This window comes from Rattus norvegicus, chromosome 1 (assembly GCF_021556685.1).
Source record: "Rattus norvegicus strain SHRSP/BbbUtx chromosome 1, alternate assembly SHRSP_T2T, whole genome shotgun sequence".
Taxonomy (NCBI): domain Eukaryota; kingdom Metazoa; phylum Chordata; class Mammalia; order Rodentia; family Muridae; genus Rattus; species Rattus norvegicus.
In genome coordinates, this window is record NC_141534.1 from 220,010,009 (window position 1) to 220,020,000 (window position 9,992).

General features: G+C 44.0%; 1 protein-coding gene across 28 annotated transcripts in view; it reads right to left on the reverse strand.

Annotated features, from left to right (window-relative positions):
- Positions 1 to 246: 246 nt before the first annotated feature.
- Sdhaf2 (succinate dehydrogenase complex assembly factor 2) overlaps positions 247 to 9,992 on the reverse strand; it is a 27,701-nt gene continuing 17,955 nt past the window's right edge. For 5 of the 28 annotated variants that reach the window (XR_015631107.1, XR_015631121.1, XR_015631112.1 and 2 more), the window contains 2 exons: positions 4,374 to 4,558; positions 247 to 499 (listed from right to left, as the gene is read on the reverse strand). Coding sequence is in view for 5 of the 28 variants with exons in the window: in XM_087574660.1 (XP_087430786.1) it covers positions 4,428 to 4,558 (131 nt within the window). In the remaining 23 variants the exon portion in view is untranslated. Of the gene's footprint in view, positions 500 to 3,116; positions 4,559 to 7,760; positions 7,918 to 9,992 lie in introns of those variants that run through there. The other 23 variants (XR_015631106.1, XR_015631120.1, XR_015631111.1 and 20 more) reach the window with 8 other exon arrangements.

Here is a 9,992-nt window from a genome sequence, read left to right on the forward strand (position 1 = left end):
AACATCAGATGAGGAAGTCAGATGCCCTGGAGCTAGTTACAGGTGGTTATGAACGGCCTGGTGACAACTGCAAGCTGAACTTAGGACCTCTACAATCGCTCTTAACCCGAGCCATCCTTCTTGACCCACATTTTTATGACATTTAATTATGGGTCTCTGTGGTGTGTGTGTGTGTGTGTGTGTGTGTGTGTGTGTGTGTGTGTGTGTGATCTGCACATCGGTGCTGGAAACCACAAGAGCAGTAGGTACTGGGCCATCTCTGCAACCCCATAGGTGAGTATCTTTATTAAATACTAACAAGCTGGGTATGTAGCACCCTTGTATTTTGTGAGAGCTATAGTATGCATATTGAGGTCAGAGGACAACTTGGAGGAGTCAGTTCTCTCTTTCTACCATGTGGTTCCCAGGGATTGACCTCAGGTTCTAAGGCTTGGTGGAAAGCACCTTATCCGCTGAATCATCACACCGGCTTAGTAGCACACACACATGTAGTCTCAACCTGTGGGAGGTAAAGGCAGGAGAATCAGAAGTTTAGGTTATATCAAGCTCAAGGCTAGCCTGGGCTACATAAGATCACATTTTAAAAAAATAAATAGCAACAAAAACAAAGAATCGCATGCCGTGCTGGCTAGTTACATAAGCTGATATGCCTAGCTCACATTTTACTTTAAACTCAGGAGCAGCCCAGGACCTGGCTTTAATGTCTCATCATTGGGGTCCGAATTCTCTGCACATCTCCACTCTTCAAGACTGACACTGTCTTTCACAGCAGAGATATCTACATTTCTATCAATGGACTGCCTTTTAAAAGTTTTGTTGAAACAGGATCTGCATTGCCTAGGACCCCCAGACTCCAGCAGTTCTCTTCCTTCAGTCTGGTGAGTAGAAAAGAAGACAGATTCACACCACCAGATATAACTAGATATTTGTTTCTCAAAACCAGGGCGCCTCGGGGCTGGGGATTTAGCTCAGTGGTAGAGCGCTTACCTAGGAAGCGCAAGGCCCTGGGTTCGGTCCCCAGCTCCAAAAAAAAGAACCAAAAAAAACCAGGGCGCCTCTGCCGAAAGCTACCCACCCCCTCACACTGCTCTACTAGACGGAGGAAAGACGCTTCCATAGCCCATCCCCAGAGAGCTTGCTTGCCTTGGGTGACATCTGAACAGACTCATCAAGTGTTGAAAGGCAGGAAGTTCAGTATCATATAAGTAATGGGCTGTACTAACAAGGGGACTTTCTGCTTCCCAGTTTCACTGACCCGCTTACCACATAAGGCTGCTTGGCTATTTGGTCTATGAATTGGTGTGCTATTGGTACTGGTGTACATGCACATGTGTTTTTGTCTGTGTGAATGGGTATGTACACATGTATGTGAAGGCCAGACGTTGACATTTAGTGTCTTTTTCAGTTGTTCATCACCTCATTTTTTTGACAGGGTATTATTCCATAATCCTAGTTAGGCTGGTATTAACTGTGTAGCCTGGGCTAACTTTGAACTTGTAACTATCTATCTCAGTCTCCTGAATGCTAGGCTTATAGGCCGGTGCCACCATACCTGGCTTTCAGCTTTCCTTGTCTAGCCTCAAAGTGGCAGATGGATTGAAAGATAAATGTGAAGTTCAACTATCTCAGAAGACTCCTTCCCCTCTGATGCTTAAAAATACAAGCCAGGTTATGCCACTGTCACCTTGGCTGGAGCTGAAGAAACTGGATGAACTCCAGATGGTGCTCCAAGCCACTATGAGGTGCCTCTCTAACGGCAGCCACAAGAAACACTCAGCTGTCATGGGAAGCCTCAACTTAAAACAGTGAAGAGAAGAACTGGGAGGGGGAGGGGGCAGGAAGCAGCCTTGACCTAGTTTGATGTGTCTGGAAGAACCTGTGCAAGGGTACTCACAGGGTAGGTCAAATGCTCATGTGCCCAGTACAGGCTCTGAATGAGGTCACTGAGCAGTGACATGTCAAACCAAGAACAAAAAGTCTAGTTGCTGCTTCTCATGGGTCATGGGAGCTGCTGGCCCTGGTGATACGTTTATTTTTCTGAAAATGCACTGTGGCCAGTCTAGTTTTACTTACTGTCTAATAAAAGAGAAAACTGTTTACATAGCACCCTTGGGCTTGACACTGAGCAGCTGAAGTTAGCAAAATCCTTCCCTTTCAAAGATGACACAAGCCAGCAGCATGAAGGGAAACAGTTCCTTTAGAAGCATGCCATTCCCAGGTGCACGCCGAACACCATGTGAAATAAGACAAAATGAGGGTAAGAAGGGATCAGAACTGAGGTGCATACTTGGCTTCTGGGGCTTGTTGTATAACATGCCCAGGATAAATGGGGAAGGCGCTATGCAATTCCTGTGCACTCCTTATAGTCCAGATGTTTCTATATATAAACCCTGCCTGTTTAGCACCCCCACCACCCCTAGGACATCAGAAGCCCAAAGGGCTAGCATCTCTGTAAGCTCCTTTTACTCCGTAGCTCTCATCCCTATTCCTTGCCTAAGTGAGTGCTAAACTTTTCCATCAAAGGACTTGTCACCAGGGTAGGGTTTTTTTTTCCTTCTACTTTGCATTCTGGTAAGGCACTCTGTGGTTATTTTAATAGGATTAGCCTCCTGACTTTCAGATGAGACTGCCTTGTCTGTATATGTGCAGTTGACGGTCTGTTAGAAGACAGAAATCTCAGTGTGAGGCTTTGAACAAAGGTTCCTGTCTTCCTATGCTATCCCGGGTGCTGATGCCATCCAGTGTTACCTATTATAGCGTTTGGCAATCTTGAGACTTAAGTGATTATCACCCTTAGTTAGAAACCACAGCTTAGGCCAGTAAATTTCTCCAGCAGCAAAGCAATAAAGCAATGGCTTGAGCTCATAGCCATCACGCTGCACCACTTCTTACCAGAGCCACAGTGGGGCCTGGGTGATTCTGGGTGGAAGCTCCTCACTTTGGGAAGTAGTTGGTGGCCTCCTACCCACCATAGAGCAATACAGAGCTGTGTCTCAATATTGTCATTCTTGCCTTCAATTGTCCAGAAGTGATGGTTGCTACTAAATGTTAACAGAGAAGCCATGTTGTCTAGCAGGACGTTCATGAGCTTTGGATGTAGATCAAACAATAATGAATTCCAGCTTTCATCTTTTTATTTACTTTTTTATGTTTATATTTTTATGTTCATTGGTGTTTCTGTGTCTGTGTCAGATCCTCTGAAATGGAGCTATAGACCGTTGTGAGCTGCTTTGTAGGTACTAGAAATTGAACCCAGGTCCTCTGGAAGAACAGCCAGCCATTGCTCTTAACCACCAAGCCATCTCTCCAGGCCCAAATTCTGGTTTTTGATCATGGCTGTATTACTGACTCCTTCCAAGCTAATCTCTTGTCCATAAACAGGCCTAATGCTATCTGTCTGTGGAAGTGCTCTGAGGTAAGTGAAGGCTGGTTCCCCTCTTCCCTCCCTGGACAGGTATCTTTCCCGTTTTCCTATAGCTCCTGTAGTTACCCACCCAAGTCTCTCAGTGCTGGCCAGTTTTCTCTCCAGCCAGCACCTTCACATACCAGCCAGAGCTCCTGCAGAAAGAATCCTTCAGGAGTGCACAGCTCTCCTAGCTGCCTCACTCTACAGTGTGATCTAGGCTAGCTTCAAATTCTTAGTGCTGTTCCTACCTCAGTTCCCCGAGGGTAGGACCTATGACACAGTTAATATGTTACTTCTTATATGCCATTATTATTTGGTCAACTAAAATAATTTGATGGCTGTCAGAATGAGAGGAAAGTTTGCCACAATACCAGAAGGTCAGAAAACTTATGACTATAAGCTTGTAAAACCCCATTATAGGACTATATGTAGCAGAGAATCAGACAAAAATGAAGATAACTGTGAGGGTTAGTGAACTGTTGACTTTCTTCTCGATAGTCTTCAACATTCAACTATCTTTCAGTTTAAAACATGTATGTTGTGAAAAGCTGATGAGGATGTTGACTTAAGCAGTATGCCCACAATATTCCTGCTTTGGTGCCCTCATTCAGCTTGCTGTACCTTTGATGGGCTCAGTTTAGAGGCCTGAATCGACATTCTTTGGTGGAACTATCAGGTTGGGGTGGTTTTATCTTAAAAAAGTCCAGGGCCACTGGGTGGAGGAGGATGGGGTCAGCTCTTCCTACAGCAGCAGTGTCTTTTGCATTGTTGGCGCTGAGGCAGTGGACTCGCTTCCCTACAGTGCCCTCTTGTGGCAGACCTGCAGCACAGCACATATCAGCCAGGTAAGGGGTCTGACTTGGGTTTTACAGACAAGCACAGGTTAGATGAGTCATCTTACACATTACATGTCTGTCCTGGGAGAGGTTCAAGTGTCTAAGGAGAAGCAGGAAGCCAAGGTCAGTACCAGAAGCAGTTTCTATCCATATAATGACCACCACAACAGGCAGTGGCACCCGGCTTAACGAGGCTTTTCAAAGAGATATTCCAGATCTGGGGCACGCAGTCTCTGCTCTTTGTTTTTGTTTTTGGTGAATTCTCTCAGTAGTTCCATGACTTCATTTTCAAATATTTCTGGAGCTGGTTTTGCTTCTGCAACAGAAGGGTAGGCAGAAAGGATTGTGCACAGTCAATGTTGATGTAAAGGATGTGGAGCTACGAAGCTGCATACAGTGTCCATGCCTATGGAATCTCAGCAGTTATGAGGCTAAGGCAGGAAGATTATTGCAAGTTCAAGACCAGCCTGGGCCTGAGTGAGTTCCAGACTAGCCTGGGCAAGAGTAAAAACCCTATCTCAAAAAACAAAACTGGGGCTGGAGAGATGACTCAGCTGTTATGAGCACTTGTTGCTCTTCAAGGGGACTCACAATTACCTTTAACTCCAATCCCAGGAGATACCCTGCCCTCTTCTGGCCACCCACAGCGCACCCACACACATGTATCAATAAAAATAAGGTAAACCTTAAGAGCCAGTTCAAAGGCTCAGTGGATAGAGCCTTGCCACCATGCCTGATAACTGAGTTTAATCTCTGAATCCACATGGGAGAAAGAACCACTTCCCACAAGTAATCCTCTGAACACACACACGCTGTACAACATAAAAATAGTTTTTAAAGAAAAAGTAAATCTTTTTTTTTTTAATCTAAAGGCAAGCAACAACAAAAAGCAAACTGAAACTCTGGCAATGCCAAGAACCACAGATGGATAAACAGCCCTTAGGCCATCTCTGTTCTTCCTCCGAATACTCTAGGCTACACCAGGGTTGGCAGACTGTTGGCCTACACGTGTCAGTAGCTTTGTTAGTGCAGCTGCTCTCATTTGCTTGCATTATGACCCAGGCTACTTTGTATTACAATGGCAGAGCCAAGGAGTCACAACAGAGCTCATACGGCCTTAAGATTGAAATATTTACTCGCTGGTGCATAAGGAACAAATCTGATGGCCCTTGGCTTGCGTGATCCTGGCTGTCCTGTTTGGCTTTGCATTTGGCCTCAGTTGTCCTCTGGGTACACTGAGTAGTTTTCCCCCTTATCTGTGGTTTCACATCACAATATCATTTACCTTGGGTCCTTGTAGTTTGACAAAATATAAAATTCTGGAAATAATTAGTGAGTTTTATTTAAACTATTTGTCATAAGCTGATAAAATCTTAAGCCATCTTGTTCTTTCTGTCTTGAGTATGCATCATTCTTGTCCATGTATGTACACTGTAAATGCTACCCATGTGTGAGTCACTCAGACACTTCTGTTTTGGGAATATAGTAAATGTATAAATATTGCAGGTTTATGTTTAAGTAACCATATTTTTCATTTTTGTTTGTTTGTTTTTGAGACAAAGTTTTTCTGCAACCCTGGCTGTCCTGGAACTCAGAGATCTCCTTGCCTCTGCTTCTAGTGTCAACATTGAAATTAAAGATGTGAGCCACCACTGTTTAGTTATTTTTTGAGACAGGGTCTCTCTATGTAGCTCTGGCTGTCCTGGAACCCTCTAGGTAGACCAGGCTGGCCTCAAACTCATAAAGATCCACCTGCCTCTGCCTCCTGAGTGCTGGGATTAAAACTGTATAACCATATTCTTTTTAATCAATAACAGACCCAAAATACAAGAGTAGTAATGCAAAAAAGGCACTGGGGCACAGAGATGGACAGACAGGTTGATTCTGGTGCTGTGTAGCAGGTAACACTGCAGGGTGTGTGTGTGTGTGTGTGTGTGTGTGTGTGTGTGTGTGTGTGTGTATACGCACGCGCACATACATATATGGGAAAAGCATGAACTACATGGGCTTGGTATCATTCCGTTTTAGGAATCCACTGAGGACTTTAGAATAAATTCCCTGCAAATAAAGGGAGACTACAGCACTGTGTCTCCTATTCTTTCCTGTTCTGGGAGCTCTATTTCCATCTCCCACTCTAAGCTATGAACTTCCTGAAACAAAAGCTCTGCTTCTTCTCTTCATCAGTTAGAGACCCTTGGTTGCAAGGCACAGAAACTAACTACTGTAAACTTGAGCCAGTGGAAATCTCTGGGAAGAGATGAGAGGCCCAAAGAATGAAGATAAATCTGAGGAATGAGATGTTAGTAGACAGGCAACAGGGCTAGAAGACAAAAAGCAAGAATGCTAGTCTTGTCTAGTGGTAGGAGTTTAGTAGTGTTCATCATTTTCAATCTCTCTTTCTACCCTAGAGATAGTTGTCTAAGAGGCCAATTACAAGCAAAGCCTCCTACCAGCAAAATTTAGGTGAGTCTCCAGAGAACTAAATAAAATGCTAAAAAGAAGACAGATTCTGTCTGTCCAGAGCCTGGCACCCAGTGAGTGTTCTGGGTGTTTTGTGATTTGGGAGGGTTAATTTTTTTTTCTTGGGCTGGAGAGATGGCTTAGCAGTTAAGAGCACTGACTGCTCTTCCAGAGGTCCTGAGTTCAATTCTCAGCACCCACATGGTGGCTCACAACCATCTGTAATGGGATCTGATGCCCTCTTCTGGTGTGTCTGAAGACAGCAACAGTGTACTCATATATGTTAAATGAATAAATAAATCTTTAAAACAATTCTTTTCCTAGTATTTATTTTTTGTGTATGAGTGTTTTGCCTGCAGGTATATATGTGTATCATGTGCACGACTGGTACCAGTGAAGGCCAGAAGAAAGCATCAGCTCTCCAGTAACTGGGATTATAGTTGTTTGCAAGCAACCATGTGAGTGCTTGAAACTAAACCTGGGTTTTCTGCAAGAATAGCAAGTGCTCTCAATTATGAAGCCATCTCCCCAGCCCCTATTTTACTTTTTAAAACAGTGTGTGTGTGTGTGTGTGTGTGTGTGTGTGTGTGTGTGTGTGCACTTGCACATGCACATCCATGCATTCTATAGTATGGCTTTGGAAGTCACATCCCTCTTTCCACCTTGTTTTTGTGTTGGATGTTCCAAGTTGATTGGCTTACTAGCTTCCTGAGTACTTACTATAAGAATGCTGGCATTACAGATATGTACCACTTGGATTGGTGGTATGAGCCTATAATTCTAGCACAAAAGTAAGTAGATCTCTGTGAGCTCAAGACCACCTTATCTACGGAGTGAATGCCAGGCCAGCCATAGCAGCATGAGACCTGTCTCAACAAACATTAAAAAAACCACACTCGGGGCTGGGGATTTAGCTCAGTGGTAGAGCGCTTACCTAGGAAGCACAAGGCCCTGGGTTCGGTCCCCAGCTCCGAAAAAAAGAACCAAAAAAAAAAAAACAAAAACAAAAAAAACCACACTCCACTATATGTGCTTTTTACATGAGTGTTAGCACATACCTACTAATTTTGGCACTGGCAAAACTGAGGCAAAAGGATCAAGAATTTAAAAACAAATCCAGGTCAAGTGGAACTTGCTTATAATCTCAGAACTCTGGAGGTAGAAGTGGGCAGATCTCTGTGAGTTCCAGGATATCCAGGGCTGCACAGTGAGACCCTGTCTCAAAAGGAAAGAGGGAGAGAGGGAGGGAGGGAGGGAGGAAGAAAGAGAGAAAGAGAGAGAGCATGAGAGAAAGGAATTTGAAGCTAGCCTAGGATACACAAAGAAACCTCATCTCAAGAAGCTATCTCAGGAAATACCCCAGTAAGTAAAGTATTTGACATGCAAGCATGAAGGCCTGCATTAGAATGTCCAGAAGTCGGGGTTGGGGATTTAGCTCAGTGGTAGAGTGCTTGCCTAGGAAGCGCAAGGCCCTGGGTTCAGTCCCCAGCTCCGGAAAAAAAGAAAAAAAAAAAAAAAAAAAAGAATGTCCAGAAGTCACAGAGAAGAACAAACATGTAATCTTAGTGCTCCTGCTCCTCCACCAAGACAGGAGAGTCCCTGGAAGCCCTAGCACACTAGGCACAGCTGTTTGCTGTGTTTGAATTCTATCTCCAAAATCATGTTAAGGTAAAAGAGAACTAAATTCACACTCAGACCTCCACAGGTGCACTGCATAGCATGCATAAATATACTGTCTGTCTGTCTGTTTCTCTGTTTCTCTGTCTCTCTCTCTCTCTCTCTCTCTCTCTCTCTCTCTCTCTCTCTCTCTCTCTCACACACACACACACACACACACACACTCCAATTTTCTTAAAGCAAACGAATAAAAATGTGATGTAGGGTCTAGAGGGATGGCTCGGAGTTAGGAGCATGAACTGCTTTTCCAGAGGACCTAAGTTTGATTCCAGCACCTGTATCAGGTGCCTCACAACCACTTGTACTCCTGCTCCAGGGGATCCGATGTTTTTGGCCTCCACTAACTCCTGTACCCATCACATGTGGCATACAGACACACATACATATACATGATGAAAAATAAAATAAGCCTAAAAGGAGGGAAACTACAAGAAAGCAAAGCAATAAACAGACGCAGGAATAACTCGTGTAGGACTCTCAGTAAGAACTGAAAGTAATTAAACAATATCAAAAGCTCTGGGGGAAAAGCAAGCCAAATATAAGAACAGATGAGGAGCTCCAGCGGGGAGCTAGAAAGTCTAAATGTCATATGGAAATGCTAAAAATAAAAGCACAGCAGCAGCAATGCAAAATGACTTCAAGGGGCTCATTGTGACATCTGACACAATTCAAGAATCTGTGAAAGACAGGCCAAGAGATGTTGCCAAATACAAAGGACCCAAAATGATTTACAAAGAGAAAAGCACAGAGAACAGATGCCAAGAACTGTGGACACAAATTGTTCAAAGTGCAATCAGAATTACAAAAGAAAAAGAGAGCATGAAGGAGACTGAAGGATTTTCCAATAATAATCAAAGACATAAAAATACTGAGAACCCCAAACAGGTAAATGCCAAAACAAAGACCTAGGCATGCTGCTATTGTTAGGATAGGGAGTGTTCCTGCAAGGACAATGCCCCCCATGTATCCCCAGCTTACTGTTATTGGAAGGTAGTAGAAATTTGGGGGACCTAGAAAGTCTTCCAGTCAGGAAATAACAGGATCGAGTCTCTCCCTTTCCTACCCCCACACACCTGACACATGCTTCCTGCTATCAAATGAACACTGCTCATCATGAGCTCGCTGCATCAGGTGCTGCCTCACCTGCATAGCTGCTTCACCAGTACTGGAGCCTATCACCTCATGACTGAACTCTGCAAAACTGTGAGCCACACAAACCTTTTCTAAACTGGGCATGGTGGCATGTGTCTGTAATTCTAGCTACTCAGGAGACATGAAGCATGAGGTTTGATGGAAGTTTAGGAGTTTGGGGTCAGCCTGGGCAGCATAGTATGATCTCATCTCTTAAAGTTTTAAAATGGCTTTTTCATTTTGGATTTGTTTATTTATTTTACGTCTGTAAGTGTTTTGCTTGTGTGTGTATTATACCACGTAAGTGCCTGGTGCCCACACAGCATACAAGTGGATGCCAGAGCCCCCTGAATTGGAATTACATGCTGATAGCCCAGCAAAAGAAGTACATATTCATAAACTGCTGGAAAACAAACAAACCCATGAGCCTTCAGTCTCATACCCAAGGCACAGAATTCAAAGCAGCCGATTTGTGTAATAGT